At 37.5% G+C, this 19,473-nt stretch overlaps 1 protein-coding gene across 1 annotated transcript in view; it reads right to left on the bottom strand.

Annotated features, from left to right (window-relative positions):
* The window catches only part of NAV2 (neuron navigator 2), a 189,360-nt gene that overhangs the window by 164,627 nt on the left and 5,260 nt on the right, over positions 1-19,473 (bottom strand). The window contains exons 3-4 of the mRNA XM_083355147.1: positions 18,046-18,203; positions 52-1,189 (exon numbers count right to left, since the gene is read on the bottom strand). Coding sequence (XP_083211273.1) covers positions 52-1,189; positions 18,046-18,203 — 1,296 coding nt within the window. The remainder of the gene's footprint in view (positions 1-51; positions 1,190-18,045; positions 18,204-19,473) is intronic.

The raw sequence follows: 19,473 nt of genomic DNA, 5'->3' as shown, positions 1-19,473 counted from the left end.
TATACTAGAAAAGTCAGATTGGACGAATTATGATTAAAAAGTGCTCCTTACCTGTACATGAACGGAGCTACTGTGGCGGTATTTGGATGGCTGTATTGCTGTTGCGGATGAGGTAGCTGAACACTCACAGTATTGCTTCCTGTTGTCTGGGTGGTACTGTTAGTTGGCCCATTGACAGCATGGCTGCTGCTGCTGGAAGTTAAAGCTGACCACCCTCCCATTCCTCTCCCGTCAGTGGATGCTAAACTTGACGTGGAACTTGAATTCTTGCAATCTAGCTGTGCTTTTGGATGAGAGAGGCTGGTGGCTGGCTTTGCGCTTCGGCTTCTTTCACCTTCTTTTGCAGAGGAACTTGGGGCACTTGAGGATTTCCCTGTGGTGTTTTTCATCCCTGGTTTTGGTATTCCACTATGTGAAGGGGCAGCGGCTTCTTTCTTGGCACTGTTGAGCTTTCCTCCTTTGGGGATAAAGCTTGCAATCTTGGAGGATTTTTTTGGCATTTCGTTTACAGCAGGGGGGACCTGTTCTTCCTTCAGCTCTTCTTTCATGTCAGCTTTTTCTATCACGGAAGTTCTCTGGGCCACATCTTTGTTTTTTTCCTTTTCTTTCTCCTTTTCCTTCTCCTTTTCTTTCTGTTTCTCTTTTTCTTTTTCATTGCCCTTTGGGGAACTCTTTTTATTGGTCAGAGCGCGACTAAATGTCCGTTGTGCAATTCCCTTAAGTGCAATTTTGGGACTATTTGATGTGGGTCCTGGGGTGTTTAAGTTCCGGTTTGCAGCCTCCATCTCCTCACTTTCTTCGAAGTTTGAGAGGCCCTCTAATCTTTCACAGCTAGTGTCCCGAGACCCCGGACATTCAAGAGATGACCCGACTGCTTTGGAACCCCCTTTTGTATTGAAGAGTTTCAGCTTCTCCAGCATTGATTTCTGACCATTGGGAGTAGTTTTGACCATCTCTGGGAGGGGTTTGGGAGATTCCTGAACCTGCTGTTTTACAGTTAATGTGGATGTTGTGGTTGTGTGCTTAGCACTTAATGATTTGCTGCGCCAAGGTTTGACTGCGGAATTGGGCTGGGGGATGGCCGAAGAGTTACTGCAAGTGGCAGCATTGTTGCTACTGCTGCTTTGAACCAAAGACGTTGCATTTTCATTCATTCCTGTGGGTTGGGGGTCTAAATTGTCTGCTGGTTCTGGGGAGAGGAAAAAAAAGATAAGATACAAGATTGTTGGCACTTTGCGTTTGGATAAAATCTTCAGGTGAACGTGATTTGCTTTCACTGTATTTCAGTATTTAACAGTATTTCAAAAATACAGAAATGACATTTTATACTTTGTCTATCATCTATTTCTGGACTTGAAATAAGATCAGTCTGGGGGGAGGGACTAAATAGTCAACTTTTGGCAAATTTTAAATGTTTTTTTTTTCTATTACAAGTTTACTGAACATTCCATCTCTTTCTTATTGTTCTGAATCACCCAATCTACATTTCTTTACTCCAATTATAATGATAGAGATTGGAAGCTGTCTAATCAAAGCTATGTTTCAAACAAACAAATAAATAAACATAAACTCAGTCTGTGTGGAACCATCCAGTTTGACAAACTTGAAAAATAATTGAACAAACAATTCCAAATGTAACAAGAATCAAACAAAATAAAACCAACATTCGCATATCAGAATCACCACAAACAAAGTCCACAACAACCAAACCTTAAATATACATTTCATTTCCTAATCCACAAAGCTGAAATTTCTTATACCTTTATCCTGACAAGAATTCACGTAGGATCAGTTTTATCTTAAACTGACAGCAGCTATATGAAGAAGATATAGCTGAAGTATTTCCTTGATGAATTTAAACCCCTTCTACGTTCTTTTTTCTGAAGGCATTTCATGTTTTGTCTTTTAAAAAGAGAGCTTAAGAATCTCCCTTACTCACCTCTTGAGAGCCACTGCTTTTTAAAGCTACTCCTTGCAAACTTTCTCTTCTGCAGACATTACATCCCAATTACTGCAAACACATCTTCTGTTAGACTGCTGATGTTTCCAATTAGCTTTTGTCATCTCTCACTGTTAGTCTGCCCTGCAGCTTGCTGGGATTAACGGTTTTACCTGCTATCCTGGATCCTTTAGCAATAAACGCCAACTAGACCTTCTTGTGCTTTTTGAACTTAAAAATAAACAGCAACCGGCAGTGAACGTTTGCAGCAGTTTGGAAAAGAACTGTGAATGTTGCTTTCTGAATCATGCACTGCTGAAGCCACAGAGAGTCTCTTTGACTTCACTTTTAACTGCTCACGGAAGAGACAGCTCTGTTAATCTCACCAGTGTGATTTGCATCAAACTGCTTCATATTTCTAAGCACACCCATCTTCCTTACTTAGCAGAGATTTAGGTTTCTAAGAGACTTCTCCTGCAGTCAACTCCCACTGTCCTAACTGAAACAGCAGATGTGCATGCTCATTTTATAGAGAGCAGGCATTGCTAGGATTGGAAGATTTCCAGAGTGTCATTAATTATAAATGATTAAACTAGATAATTTCTATTGCACTTTTTCCCACTCTCACCCACCCACCCCTTAGACCAGAAGTTTGGAAAAGGGAACCAACTCAGGTCTAAATGCCTCACAGAATGAACTAGATTTATAGATTTTTTTCTTTTTGTAGGTGTAGTTAAATACTTAAGCAATCCCTTTTCATTTTGCAATTGGGATAGAAGTTAAAAGTTCACCAGAGGTATGAATACACATGCAGTCAACACATACAAATCAGGTTATACTAAACATGTCTGAAGAGCCAGATACTTAAATATATGATTTTATACCCAACTGTATGCAAAACTTTAAACTACCTGTACAGATCAAGAAACTAATTTAATTCTACAGCATCAGCTGCAGCAAGGCGGAATTATTCATTATTTTATTCAAAGTTCTGTATCCCATCCTTCTGATGGATATGCATCATTTAGCTGCATGTAGATATTAAAGACTGCTTTGAACATTTCCAGAAAACGGTAAAAGTCCTTTTTTTAAAAAAAAAAAAAAAGAAAAATAGTGCCTTAGATCAATGCTGACTCCTGGACTAACCCCTGCAGTTTTTTTGGCAAGGTTTTCAGAAGTGATTTGCCATTGCCTCCTTCCTAGGGCTGAGACAGAATGACTGACCTAAGGTCACCCAGCTGGCTTCATGCCTAAGGCAGGACTAGAACTCAGAGTATCCTGGCTTCTAGCCTTGTGCCTTAATCACTCCATAAACTGGCTTTTAATCACTCCATAAACTGGCGTTCTATCTATAACATTTGTAAACACTTCCCAATTATCCCTCCCCATTATACCTTTTATTATAAGCAGGCTGTTAATTCCTTAAAACAGAGAAGGGTCTTCTGTTATTTTTGTGGAAAATTGATGGTGATGGAGTTATTATTATTATTATTTAGATTTATATAGCGCCCTTTCCCGAAGGACTCAGGGCAGTTTACAGGATATTTAAAAGAAAATCAATACAAAAGTTAAAACAATTAAAAAAGATTAAATGAAACCCTGAGAGAAAATAAAAACCCCAGTTAAAATTAAAATTAAAAATTCTCAGCCTGGGCCAGAGAGCTCGAAGAGCCAGGTCTTCAGGTCCCGGCGGAATGAACGGAGATCATAAGGAGTAGTGAAGACAATGGATTCATTCATTTTTGGCTTCTATTTCTCATTCACCTAAATCACAAACTGCAGAAATAGTAGTCACGTCTCGATGCCTGCCATGACTGATTGTACAGAACTTTTGAAATTAGGCTGAAGTTTATGGGCAACCCGGGTAAGAGTTATAGGCAGCCCTTGGGGCATTAATTGCCTAACCTTGCCTTCAATAAAACACCTGTGAATTGTATATGAGAAACTGATGGGTCTAACTATAGGTGGAATCCACAAAATGGATCCATCCCTTCTTTGCTTCAGTTCCAAGTGTGAGTTTGGGACATCTTCACAGATTTGGAAGTTGCAGAGGTGTCAAATGAAATCTAGTAATACTTAATATTTATCCTTGCTTTTGGGAGATCCCTGGACTGTAGTGTTAGGAGTTTACCATGTACTTCCCTTATGACTGAATAAATATTGATCATTATTTCAGCTGCTTTTTCTGGTCATTGCTTTTGGTCCTACTTCAGTGATATACCTTCAAACATTTCATTTCAAAAAGAAGCTCTTTGCACTGAGTGTCTCAGATTGTCTCATTTTGCAATGAATAAAATAAATTCCCACCTGTCATCTTCCCTGAGGCAGTTTTGTTTCTTCAAGAGTGTTTGCCAACTTTACTTGACAACAAGTGAGACATGTTCAAATTCAAAATATGGTTAAGCTAAATAACCACTTTCTCCCCTCCTTTCAAAGGAAGAGCTCGACTTGGAATTTACTTAATTCCCAGTGTTTCTGTTACAGATTCGCTGGTGGTCCCGTTTGAATGCCAATGCATACTGTACCATAGTTAGTTTGAATTTCATCAGCTCCTGTAATATCTTGACTGCAAATTCAAACCTAGCCACTCACAATGAAACTATGTCAATAGTTTAAATTGTTCTGTGAAATGTTTGTGTAAGAAGAACTGGAGAAAACGCATATAATTTACCATCATTTGTCAAGTTAAACCTAAACACAGGCTGCTTCCTTATGGTTACCAATAGCTACAGAGATTTGTCAGAAATAAAGAAAATTACTTCTAGAAGATAATTCTAACTAACTTTAGTCACTGGGGAGAGTAAAAATGAGTTTATAAACACTAAGGGATGGGAGGGGCAAGTTTGTGTGTGGGAAATCTGTGTCCTCCCAAATATTAAGCCTTGGGAGACAACCTCTCACTGTCCCCCACACAGAATTACAGTAGGGTGAATTTACTATCATTTGCAATTGTCAGTTAAATGCAGCTGGTCTTTCTGAGAGAAAGCAATGGTTTCCCTCAGATAACATGTATGTGTCTTCCCGTACTATTTCTTTAAAGGTCCTAGAGGTATAATGAATCATGGAACTGCAGTTAGTTTGCTTCCCCACTTGCTAAACTAAGTATTACATGACAAATGGTGCATCTCCATCCAAGAATAAACAAAGTCTAGATTGACCACTTTGAGATTACTCAATTCTACAGATTTGATCTACCAGCAGTGATAGATGACGTTAGTGGTGTTCCATGTAACTCATCAGTATCCATGGAGAGTAGGTAGGTTCCCTGGCCATTTTCTGGTTGGGGACAGAAAGCATGTGCCAAAAGTGTGGGAATCACATGGTCTCAACCCTTAAGACCTGGCTTTTCCTTTAGGCCCTGGGCCAAGAAATTATGTAAGTCATTTCAATATGGGACTTTATTGAACATAGTGATATATATGTCCTGGTCCCCATTGTAGAATCTTGGGCTCTTGTCCCTTTTTTGCCCACTGCTAGCCTTATAGTTTCATGCCCCAAATGTGTTTGTCTTCTGCATATATAATTGATTGCTGCAAAACCCTTGCCGTGGTACATACATTTGCAGAGGTACATACATTTGCAATCATCTAGGGATAATCTTATTTTCTAACCCATTTGGCAGGGAAAAGGTATGAGACAGCTTAAATTAGCAGAGGTGTGAAATTCACTCGTGAACTAAAACAGTTTTGGCAGGAAAAATGGAACTACAGCCCAATCTTGTTTGGGAAAATTTGATTAATTGCATATAAAAGAAGCAAAACAAGGCTGTTGAGTTCAATATGATTTACATTTGAAGGTGCACATTGCAAAACATTACTGAAGATTCAGTCAAAGGACTAAAGCTACTCAAAGGAAATAGCCAATAGACTTTGATTCTGTACCATGAATAGTCAGAATGTTCTTCATGGCACAAGGTTTGACACTATTTTATACGAATTGTTATAGATGAAATTTCCACTCAAAGGAATGGAATATACCTCATGAGCAGACTGAAGCAGAATACCCCTGTACTGAAGACATACCTGTGGGAAGTGATGGATTTACAGTAGGCTGCAATTTATTTGATGGCATCCTCAATTAGCCCACCACAGTAACACAAAATGAAAGTAGTTATAGGTCTGATACAAAAGAGGGATCGCCCATTTTATAGTCCCCGTAGCCATTAAGCTAATTATAAAAATTACTAGGATTCACAGAGTAGGAAATTGATCGAGTCTCGGGGGATAGTTCAGATTAAGCAAGGAAAGAAGTGCATATGTTTAGATTGTTTTGCAGCTAAGGAAGCAGGTACATAAATAACTTTTCTCAGTGCCACTATAACCTTGGTCACTAAATAAATAGTTGTAAGTCAAGGACTACTGTACTCTATGAGTTATACTCTGTTTTTTTTTCTCCCATAGTTAAGGTTTAATGGATACTTGGCCATTCTCTTGATGGCTTTAAAAGATAACTAATTTATATTGGCATAAAAGTTCTTGCTAGCTTAGGAAGCCCCAGTTCTAGTTTGATAGCTTAATTTAATGCACATGGGCCTCTTGAAAATTCAAATGTCCTTAAATATTTCTCTTCAATCCTGCTCTTTAAAACTCACCCTGGATAACAAAAATCAAGCAACCAGCTCCAGAAAATCCAGCCCTGATATAAAAACCCCAACCAAGCTCTTTGTAGCCACTTGACATAACAGAAGGAGCTAGTATAACGCATACACCATAAAAGGGTGTTCAACTTGATCTTAAATTGTACCGTCTTTTCCTACTCACACATCTAATTTAAAATCACTCAGTATAGCTCCTGGATCCATAGGGAACAGCTTGCATAATTCTTCCCCCTACTTCATGGGTGTCAAACTTGATTGCGTCACGTGACGTATCGCAACGTGTCGTGACGTATCGCGATGTTTTTTGCCTTTGGGGAGCCGGGGTGGGCGTGGCCTGTGGGTGACGCACCTGGTCCGCCAGCCACCAGTTTGACACCCCTGCTTAGTTCAACAACATCATTCGCACCTTTCTTTTTCCTCATGTTAGAGACACATAAACAACAATGAAATTATTCACAGTTGGCTTTGCTTGGCACCTGATCTATTGATGAAGTTATTTCTTTAGTTTTAAATTTTGTTGATTTACTATCCTAGGGACAGATTTGGAAGAGAAAGAATCTAAATTGTGTTTTCTCTCCCTCCCTCTCTCTCTTTCTCTAGTGTATACACATCAGTAGGCTACTTTTCCGTTTCTGAGCTGTTTTTGAGCAGTTTTGCCAGCTTATCAACCTTTACGCATCCCATTCTAAAGATTTAGTTTTTCAGTCTCCTTTGTGGCCTCTTAGTTAAGAGATGACAGTTGAGAAAATTTCTGTTCCTTGGCAAGTGTCGGTCTCTTGAATAATCATATTCAAACATAATTTTGTTTTGAACTAATATTTTAGAAGTTCATACCTAGTATGGTAGTCTTCCAATATTTCAGTTGCTAGTGAAACAGCCTCTCTGTGTTTAAATAAGAGGCCGAGGCATGATTCAAATGCCAAGTCTAGCCTATTAAAAGCAACATAAGATTAAACAGCAGATGTACTTCTTGCTGTTAAATTCTGTCTGCTAACACCATTGGGTCTCTGGATTTACTGTGCCCTGTGGCACATCCCCAGGACAAATAAACTTAAGCCTGACTCAGACAAGCAAACTTTGCTCTTAAGACACAGCAAGTTTCATTTTAAAAAAAACCCTGATAAATAATACATAGAAAGGATAATTGCATTTTTTAGCAGCTGATCACAGCTGATCTTTTTTTTCAGATGTCTTTCAGTTCATCATTGAACAACAGTAGTCCCAAACTATCTTTCACATAAGGACAAGGCACCTGATGCCCTAACTCCTTGCATCTTTCATCATCAACGGTCATCAAGACATTTTAGAGCCGTAGTGGCGCAGTGGTTAGCTTGCAGCATTGCAGGCTAATTCTGCTGACTGCCAACAGTTCAATCCTGACCAGCTCAAGGTTGACTCAGCCTTTCATTCTTCCAAGATCGGTAAAATGAGGACCCAGATTGCTGGGGGCAAAAACATCTAGGGAAGTGATTGAAGCCTGGGAAATGGTGCCCCTGTATTCTTTCTAGAGTCTCAACATCTTTTTTACATCATAGTGACCAAAACTGGATGCAGTATTCCAACTGTGGCCTTACCAAGGCATTGTAAAGTGGTATTAATACTTCACGTGATCTTGATTCTATCCCTCTGTTAATGCAGCCTAGCATTAACTGTGATGGCTTTTTTGGCAGCGGCAGCATACTGCTGGCTCATATTTAAGTGATTGTCCACTAGGACTCAGAGATCCCTCTCACAGTTACTACTATTGAGCAAGGTACCCCCTATACTATATCTGTATATTTGGTTTTCTTGCCTAAATGTAGAAGATTACTTTTTTCACCATTGAATTTCATTTTGTTAGATAGCGCCCAGTGTTCAAGTCTGTCTAGAAGGCAAGGGCTTGGCAGCAGAAGCAAACAACAGCCAACAATTTCATAGCCAGCCAATAACACCCCAATCAACATCTAAAAAGACACATTCAAGAGGCACCATATAAATACCACACAGAGAGCACACAACTCTGCTAGAGAGAAGTTCCCTGAAGATGGGCTCCAGTACGAGTCCAAAAGCTCGGAAGACAAAGTCTCTGGCCATGGTGGCCGACCTGGATTGGATCCTGCAACATTATCCTGGGACACGTATATTCACCTTCATTCATGCAATATGCTGACTCTGTAAACTGCCGAGAGACAACTGTAAAGCACTGTGAAGAGGTATGTAAGTCTAAGTGCTATTGCTATTGCTTGCCATCATTGGTTTGGACTATGCTCATTTATAGTTTAGCAGCGTCTGCAGAGCTGCTAATAAATACATTCAACATGTCTTATTTTTAATAAAGATTCTTGTTGCCTTCCCAAGCAAAACCGAGGTCCCAGAATTGTTCTGTGGCGTCTGGATTGCTTAAACTCAGTTCAGATAATTCAAAAAGAGGTGAATGAAAGTAATCAAAATTATCAGAAGAAATATTTTTCAAATAGGAGTCTTGACTGTAATATTATATCAGAACAATCAAGAAAACTTCCCACTTTAAGGTTTTGGAAAACCTTTACAGGAAGATACTTCCACTATTTTTAAAAACTGTATGGGAAACAGTCTAGTACATTTGAATTATTTTGAGTCCCACCAAAAATAAAGAAAGAAATACTTTCTACAATCTTTAAAGTATATTATGCTTTCATGTTTATAGGAGTAAAAAAAACACAGTCTAGTACTACCACTTATCAGATTGCTATAATCAGAAGCAAAAATGGTGTTCTGAAAACATTCAGGGCTACTTATTTTGCTCATAGAAGTGATATTAAAAGAAAAAAAAGCTTGCATGATTCTTTAATTGAAACAATATTTACGTTCTACTTTCCAATTTTTAACACCCAAGATTGCTGTTAGAAAGACATTTAAATATAAATTGTTCATGGCCTAAATAGACTTTAGATGTTTACCAAAGGTATAAAACCATCCCAATGAAAATCTGTAGGCACCCTTCTCAAATATATGTAGAACTAAGCTAAATATAGGCAACGGGACTTGAAGTTATACAGAAAAAGTGGGTTCATTTTCCAAGCTGAGGAAGATTTTATTTGGTTTAGTGTTTAGTGAAAACATATACAAGAGAAAAGGTACATAAAACATATTCTTTAAACATTATTAACTTGTATGTTGATAAATTAATAGATCTGGCATTTGTGTCTTCACCGCAGTTCTTTCCAAGATTGGTTTCAAAAGAATAATGTTTAGACACAAGTACTGTGTGTAAGCTCCACCAACTCTAATGTTTCCCATTCATATATATTTTTCCATTGAATGTGCCAGGTTCCATCCAAATATAATTGCTGGCTGAGTTACAACAGTAGCGTTTGGATCTTTGTGCACAAAACCATTGCATTTACATTGGAGACTTTAAAACTACTGGGGCTGGAGGATTCCAAAGCTGGAGTCTTCACACAGGGTATAAATTGGTGAAGGCTGGGTTTCTTGTTGTTTTTGTGTGTGTGTGACAATGCTCCAATGAAATTCCATAACCACACTTATTCATATACACATGAATGAACACACACACAGTTTTGTATAAAGTAAATATTTTTTTATGAAATGTTTTAAAACAGCCACAGTGCAACAGGCTGCATAGTCAAGGGCTACTGAAATCAGCCAGAGGAGCTCTTTTAAAGACAGTTGGCTCCAATATTTAGCATGTGGGGAAGCCTTCTCCTGTTAAGGAGAGTCATTTAACTCAGCGTTTCCCAACCTTAGGAACTTGAAGATGCGTGGACTTCAACTCCCAGAATTCTGGGAGTTGAAGTCCACACATCTTCAAGTTCCTAAGGTTGGGAAACGCTGATTTAACTCATCCCCTTTCAATATTTAGGAAGAGACTAAAAGCTCTTAATTTTTAATTTATTCCAAGGTGCAATTTAAATTCTAACTGCACAACAGTGCCTAGTTGACTTACTTTTTCACTATTGTAAGCTGAAATTAAAAAAACACACAACTGTATCTGGATAGAATTTTGATTCAGAGAGAGAGAGAGATAAGAAGTTTAAGTGCAGTGTGTAAACCAATGTATGAATGTATGAGTCTAGAAGCAAGAATGGTGTGCAAGTATAGAAGAAGTACAGGACAACTACGCCGCTTTCTTTCTTACTGTTCCTTTCTGCAATCATTGTCCCTTCGTTCTGCACTGTTTTTATGTTTTCTGCATCGTTCCTTGTGTTTTTTAAAATGTTTTAATAATTGTAAACTGCCCAAAGCCATTGGAAGTTGGGTGGCATATAAATTTAATAAATTATATTTTATATTATATTCATTATAATTCATGAATGGTGTTTTAAACCAGGTTTATGCTTCCTTTCCTTTTTCTTATCTCAAGCCTTTAGTTTCTCTGGTTAACATTTCTGACTCCTTTCCTGCATTCTGTACAATGCTGCTTACCCCAAAAGGGAATAATATAATAAGCATGGATGTATTATATTCAGAAATATCAAAGTAATACTGACAGGTTTTTTAGTGTGTAAATTAGTTTGTATTTTTGTTATAAAGCCCCCCCCCAACTTTGGCGGTGTTGGAACACCTGAGGAAAATTGTTTTACTCTTCAGCTGTTGCTAGCCTTCCTGTTTTTGCCTTCAAAGTAGTAGCCACTAATAATGAATCTGAGCTTCATTTCAAAACCTTATTGATTTTTGACATTTGGACAAACTGTAGCTAATCCCTTCCAGTTACTGAAAATTTACCACCCCTTGCCCTTCCTCCCTTCTTCAACTAACCTACTTGTTGGCTTCAGTCAACCTACTTCAGTTGGCACAGTCAAAAATCAAATTTACTGGTGATATGGTAGTTTGTCCAGAAAGAGACAGATAAATTAAAGCATATCAGAGTTTTTGCTGGCAAATCACATTAATAATTAGAGCATACAAGAGATCTTAGTAAAGCTATCTATCTTTACAATTACCCATCTCTAGCATTTGTTTTAGGAAGGACACATTTATTTATTATGCAATTAAGCCAAAGAGCTTTTCTGGGAAAATGTTAGAAAAAAAAAGTTAAAACATAGTTTAAAACATGTATTTTACAGATAATGCATATAGGTAAAGGTAAAGTTTCCCCCCGCACATGCGTGCTAGTCGTTTCCGACTCTAGGGGCCGGTGCTCATCTCCGTTTCAAAGCCAAAGAGCCAGCGCTTGTCCGAGGACATCTCCGTGGTCATGTGGCCGGCATGACTAGACGCCAAAGGCGCACGGAACGCTGTTACCTTCCCACCGTAGTGGTCCCTATTTTTCTACTTGCATTTTTACGTGCTTTCGAACTGCTAGGTTGGCAGAAGCTGGGACGAGTAACAGACGCTCACTCTGCTACACGGCACTCGGGATTCGACCCGCCAAACTGCCGACCTTCCGATCGACAAGCTCAGCGTCCTAACCCACTGAGCCAGCGAGTCCCTTATAATGCATATATTGCCACACAAATACCAATGGAGTTGAGTGAAATAATGTTTGAATAAAGTCTAGCCAATAGATATAATTTCTTAAGGGAAAACACTCAGAATTCAACAAAATGGGATATACCCTTTTATATCCTTTAATGTCATAGTGGGGTATTTTTATATCTAAAGCTTAAACAAGTCATTTTGTATGGTATTTTGGCAACTACAAATAGAGGAAAGAAAGAATACATGCAGTCAGTACTAAATCTATTTTTTCAAATGGCTTAAATTTCATACATACTGCATTTGGAAATAAATTTTCATGCTTGACATGAGTCAAACTTACACTTAGGATTGTACTGTAATGAAATTGTGAGAAAATTCTTTGCACATATTTTTATATTCCAGGTTCTGGTTTTCAGACTATGAATGAATATATTCTGGCCTTCAAAACTGTACATGGGTATAACTTAGTTCTTCCTTGTGGTAATAACGAAGGAAGGAAATTGTGAAAAAAAAGGATTTTCATAAAAAATGATTAAGGACTCTTTTATGTTTGCTTGAGTGAAATTCAGACTTTTCTCAACTAAGTTTTTTTAAAAAAAACAACTATAAAATTGAAAGATACTGTGCAACAGAATGTTAGAAAACAATTAAATACACTACAATGTCTTTCATAACTTGGTACCCTCCAGAAAGTATTCTGATACACAATTCCAGCTGAAAAGATCTTTGTTTATAACTGGGAATTTGGGAATAATTGTCCAATACATTGAAGAACATCAGATTAGAAAGTTTGCACTGAACACTGATTGCTAGAGAAGAGAACTATTTCTCCAGGTGTATACTGCCATCTGCAGGATTACTTTCAGGTCCAGCTTACAAAGAGAAACATTTTCTCTTGTAACATTAAAATCAACAGCATGATTCTAGGGTTAAATGAAATGGCACATAACCCATAAATTAAATGGCACATAACCCAAGCAACCACTGCAATTAAAGAAGTAAATCACTTTGGATGGAACAAACTTAAAATATTCGATTTCAGAAATGCTATTTGTTAGTCCAGTTCAATGACATGTTGGGATATGCTATTGAGATGTCTTATAATGCTTTGTTAAGGTTTAATGTTATAACCGTGTTTCAAGAGGCACTTCATTTATTTATTTGTATTTATTAAATTTCTACACCGCCCATAAGTGACTCTGGATGGTTTATCACAAAACTGTCCTTCAACTCAAACTATGAAAGGAACAGTGTTTCATGGGAACAGACTTCAACTGGAATTAGAGCACTTCTATGATTATTTAAATGGTTATATATACAGCCAATGAGAAATATGCAATGGGATATGAAACGCAAGGGGTTTTAAAGATAAATACACCCTAAGAGATAGAGTACAGAATGATGAATGTAAAGCTTCTGTACTGATAATTTACATTTATTTAGACTATAGCAAAATGCTACAAGTAATTAAGAAGATTCCAGCATGACCTAATCTGAAGGCAGAAGTTTCTGATAGCACAGTTTATTCAGAGGGAACAGAAAAAAGACAATGGATACTTTAGATAAGGATGCCTAAGTGGAACTGACAATTCAGAAGTGAAGCACAGTGTTTAATTACAGCGAAGCTGACAGGCAGCAGTTCACATTATAAGCTTGAATACTTCATTATTTTCTTTATAAACCCAAGTGCCCAAGATGACATTAAAGCTGTGTTCAGTTAAGGGCAAACAAAAAAACCCCTCCTTAACAGGTCAAAATGTTCAACAGTTCACATCAAAAGCACAATGTTTAGACTGTCCATTATTATTACAAAATCATCAGTGACAATGAATAGAACATTATAAACTAAGGAAGGCTACTGGATATGATATTGGTGTCTTAAGAAATCAGTGCATTTCATTTCTATTCACTTGAACAGTGAGCAGTGATGTTTATATAAAGGATGAATGTATAGCTCACACTGAGAACTAGCAACATTTTATTTCTAGCAAGTTTTTCAATTGCCCCTGCGTCATTTTTTGATAGGTTGTTTTAACCACAATGCTTAAATACTTCATAAATTAACAGTTCAGTCCTTTTTCTTTAAGGAAGTAGAGAAGTTATTGATCCTCCATGAATTCCCATCCAATCCACAGAGCTCTTGATCCAGGTACATAACTTTTGTGTGGCTGAGCTCACTTTTTTAATCTCTCCAATCTACTTTTATTCTGGCTTTTTGGAGTATTTTGGTTTCATTCCTATTATTTCTTTTTCAAGCTATATAAGAACTTTTAATTAAACTCCAGTAATCTCATGGAGCTCTACACTGTGGCCCCTTATCACTAGACAAATTCTAGTAATCTAAAATCCCAATGTGACTAGAAGATGCACTGTATTAAAAAAGATTAAAACAACTTTGTTACATCCAGGTAGAAATCTTTCTTTTGTTATGTTTTTCTGAAAGTTATGCTTTTCTGAGACAATTATCCTTTTCTGAAAATGACTTCACATACACAGGAAGAAGTGATGCTTTAACTGATTTTTGAAGATGGCTATCATTGTGTGAGTATTTTTTTCCATTTGTTTTTAATAAAACATAAAGGGGTGGGAGAAAGACAGAAATATGCACATGTTGCCAGTCCCAGTTGGGCATTATTTGTACGTAGGCTAATCTTTCTTTGCTATGAATGTGTTTGTGAGTAGGAATGTTTCCAGAATTGCAACAAAAGTGATACCATTCCAAATGGACAGAAAATAAGAAAATGGAACTTATTCAATCAATCAGGAAGGAAATCTGGCCTGAGAAAACTCGAGCTGAGAAGTTATGAATCTAGATTTATAAGAAACATGTCCATTTTCAGTCCCACCACTGATCTAAAGGAGAAACTTCCTAACAGTGAAAATAATTAACCAGTGGAATAGCTTGCCTTCAGAAGTTGTGGGTGCTACATCACTGGAGGTTTTAAGAAAAGACTGGACAGCCATTTGTCTGGAATGGTATAGGATCTCCTGCTTGAGCAGGGGGGTGGACTAGAAGACCTCCAAGGTCCCTTCCGGCTCTATTCTGATTCTTATATCAATCCCTCATATTCAATTCACCTCCCGTCTTGACTATTGCAATATGATCTACATGTGGGGCTGCACTTGAAATGTATCCACAAGGTTCAATTGGTTCAAAATGCAGCAGCCAGTATGGTTTTGTGCAAGCCTAGATGTGCACATATGTCATCTTTCCTGAAGGAGCTGGATTGACTGCCGATTTGCCTCTTGCTCCAATTCAAGGTGCTGGTTTCATCTTTAAAGCCCTACATGACTTGAAACTGTGATGGCTCCCTCCCTAATAGAACATTATGCCTGTGGTGATAAGATTAGCCCCCACTTTGACAGTCTTTTGCAAGGCTCTGAAGACCTGGTTTTGCCAACAGTCCTGGGTAACCCAGAATGTTATGGAGCTCATCAAGTGACTTATTTGATTGACTGATTATTGTGAAAAGGGATTTGGGAGGTTATTGCTTTATGTATTGGGTTTTTATATTTGTAAGCTATCTGAAGTCATTGAGAGTGAGTTGCGCAGCTATATAAACTTTCTTAGGTTAAAAAAAGTTATATATTCATTTTTTGTGCTTGATTTTGGATCTTAATTTGTAATTTTTGAAAAACACATTTTATCACACTGCATTTGTACTGTGATGAATTTTAATTTTGTATTTTAATTTGCTTTATTGTGTAAATCACTTCAAGATGCTTTGTGATAAATGCATTCAATAAATATATTTTTATACCCTTTGAAATTAGCATTATATCAAAATGTATAAAACACTACATCGTATTTTACTTCCTTTTAACTCAAGTAAAAGGACTTTCAGTAAGCTTAATTCAACAGAGCACCTTTTAAGAATACATATAAAATCTGCATTCATAATGAGTTCTTCATTTTTATGTAACAATAGAACACAACAGTACATGTACAGCTATCAACCCTGTACTCAATGATCCTTGAAATTAAATTTAAACCATGTGCATTCAAAATCCCTTCATCCTCTCCATAGCAAATAGGGAGTAAAAGTCAACAGGCTAATTTATTATTCAAAAACAGCGGAGATGCACTTGAGATGTTTACTTTTGCTGCTGCTCTTAATTAAGAACATGCTACTTCAAAGGGACTGATTTTCTGCTCCTACTTCCCCGGACTGATAGCATTTTCTAAACAACAAAACAAAATTATATGGATGGTGGTGGGAAAGGTTATAGACTAACAAGGGATCTGCTTCAGTTATGTTGAACTGCAGCCAACTGGTTTCAAATAGAAAACTTTATAGATATTGCATACCATTTCAACCTTCACTTTTACTTTATTTTCTAATAACAAAATAGAGCACATGTGTAAAGCTAAATCTAGAATTAGCAGGAATAATTCCTTTTTAATCCTTTTAATCAGTGCTTTTTTGGTGAAAGAAAAAGGTGCCGGAACTCACACATATTATACAACCTGCTTTGCCTACCCTATAAAGTTCCATCCAAAAAAGGTGCCGGAACTCCATTCTGAGCGTTCTATGAGAAAAAAAGCCCTGCAATGGATCTCTAAGAAATCTAACATAAGTTCATCTGATTGTAGCAACTAGGCATTAATTTTAGATGCAAGTAATTATTCTCAGTAGGCTACCTTTTTGGCTGACAAAACACTTCTGAAATAAGTGAGTGAAGTTGCACATTTTTCTCTGCAGATCACAGATGCACGTTTTAGAATGTCCAAATTGGATTGGAAAACTTTTCTAGCTAAACGCCTGAAGAACTACTACAAGATGGATTAGACAGAGCAAATCTCTATCACAGTGGTTCTCAACTTGTGCTCTGTGGGCCCCTGAGGGTCCCCGATGTCATAACAGGGGGTCTGCAAATGCTTGAAGAGATGTTATGATTTAAATCCTGAGTTAAATCTTGGTGGCCCGGGGCTACAAAGGTTTATTATTTAAAGGGGGTCTGTGGTGAAGAAAAGGTTGAGAATCACTGTTCTACCATGTTTATGCAAGGCAGTTTCCTATCATCTTATATATATTTGAATACCTCCCCCTCCCCAAACGTGGTCTCAAAACATACAATTATTGTTACAGACTTTTGTTTTGAATTCAAGGGGCTATGGCAATGTGGAGGGGAGAGGAATGCATCATGGAAGGCTGGAACAGAATATTTCATAAAATGGCCACAAAGCAGGTGTGGTTACCCTTCAAGTTGGGAAAGGGCAGAAAATCAGAGAGAAGCCATTTCATGTCATTCTTCAATACAGTGTTTCATTCTTCATACAGGATGTCCTTAACTTACAACAGTTTGTTTAGTGACTAGTTTCAATGGCACTGAGAGTGACATAGGACCAGTTTTCACACTTACGAATGTTGTGGCATTCCCATGGTCACGTGATCAAATTCAGATGCTGGGCAACTGACTCATATTTATGACGGTTGCAGTGTCCCAGGGGTCATGTGATCCTCTTTTGTGATTTTCCGACAAGCAAAGTGAAGCCAGATTCACTTTACAGCTGCGTTAATAACCTACCAACTTCAGTGATTCACTTAACAACTGCGACAAGAAAGATCGTAAAGTGGGGCAAAACTCAGTTAACAAATGTCTGGCTTAGCAACAGAAATTTTGGGCTCAATTGTGGTTGTAAGTCGAGGACAACTTGTATGCAGCAAATCCAACCAACGAATTTCCTTTAATATAAATTAGAGGGCAAGCTTCTCGGAACTCCCACGTTTTTGTACAATCCCAACATCTTCAGCATATCTGATACCTATAGATTAACCTATGTGAAAAATATATAATTCAGTTCTTAAACAATACATATACGGTAAATGTTGTGTCACATCTTTTCTTATGACAGACTTATTGAACAAGAAAAATGAAAACAGGAGAGCACCTAAATTTTCCAGAAATTGCACAATACCACATCAAAAGGGTCTTACTGGCCAAATTAAGTTGTATTTTAAACATGCTTGAAAATGATTAACTTTGGCTGAATCGTGTCATTTATTTACAATTGGTTTTTTTTAAAAAAAATCTGATCGGGTTTTTATGCAGCTTTTGAGAATAGCACGTGCAGCGTACTAACGAAAAAAAAATTCAGCTCACTTACCTTTTTCACTGCTACTTGCTAGAAGGGAGGTTGGGCTTGTGGGCTTGGATTTATCATAGTTGTTAAAGCTCTGGCTGCGCCTATTGTTAGCATTTGCTGGACCACGGGTTTTTATTTCGCTGCCTGCAGCTGAAACCCTTGTGGTAGGACCTGGAAGCCTGTTTTCAAGGTAAAAAGAAATAAGTCAATAGGCTTGATCTCCAAATGTAAATGGAGTTGGTTTAAAATTCCTTATCAAATTGGAGGAGGGCTTACCTCCTCTATAAAGACAACTGGCCCCAGTGAAGAGCTCCATGAAGACTCATGTGCTTCTATGCAGTTCCACTGCAAAAGCTTCTCTTACTAGATATCTAGGACATATATCTACCTGGACCAGCTTTTTCCCACTGTAGGAAACGGATTAGTGTTTTTGTGTGGGAGATTTCACATCCCTTCCAAACTGGATATTGGAGCTTGACATATTACTGAATATCTAGGCATCAAAACATTTAAATCTAAATGTTGGATTCTGCTGTGAGCAAAACATTCTGCTTTAAGGAGCTCCAGTCACCTTGAGTAAGTGTTTCCTCAGTTTCTCAGTTCTAGTTATGCTTCCTGCACTAGTTAGAATTTTTTTTTCCTGCACCAAATCCCAGAGAGGAGTTAACATTTCTGTATCTGGATATGCAGGCTGCAACATGCCACACAGTTGTTAATTACACTGATTTCTTCTCAACCTAAGTATATGCTAGATTACAAATGAAGGCTTTAATTGAAAGAATCCTTACATATGAACATTACCTATATGAACATTAACCATGACATGATGGATTATGTTTTGAGAGAGAGAGAGACATAGATAGTAGATATATAGATATACAGACAGACAGACAATTAGACAGACAGACATTCTTGCCTCAATGACCAACTTCTAGAGTTGATATTCAGTGCTCTAGATTGAAAATATGCAGCATAATCCTTAGTAGTTTTACTCTGGAACAAGCCCCAATCAGTTCAGTGAAACTGATTTCCAAATATGTGTATTTAGGGTTGATTCTTTTAACGTTTGCGTGCTTAATGTCCACATTTTTAATAAAGTTACATAGAACAAAACAAAATGAATATAAGTCACCTTTGATGCAACATATTTCAAATTTCTCCTAAAGGTATGTACCTTTACGCACCTCATCTTCATTTAACAACAATTTGTGTGTGGTATGGAAATTTTCAACAGTTAATACCTTTTTAACCAGAAAGCATTTTGATGTGTCATTGTTGTCAGTTATCACAATAGCTAACTTCACTTTTCTTTACCGAGTGCAGAATGCAATGCTCTTGAGATATACCGTAATCCCTTTGGTTAACACATTACAAACCTTTGTTGCTTCCAGTGGCATTTTTATGACTGTAAAAAGGAAATGTTGGCAATGTTTCCTTCCCAACAGTTTC

This window comes from Vipera ursinii (genome assembly GCF_947247035.1).
Source record: "Vipera ursinii genome assembly, chromosome: 1".
Taxonomy (NCBI): Eukaryota; Metazoa; Chordata; class Lepidosauria; order Squamata; family Viperidae; genus Vipera; species Vipera ursinii.
The sequence above is the reverse complement of the archived record's forward strand: the minus strand, read 5'-3'. Positions and strand labels throughout refer to the sequence as shown.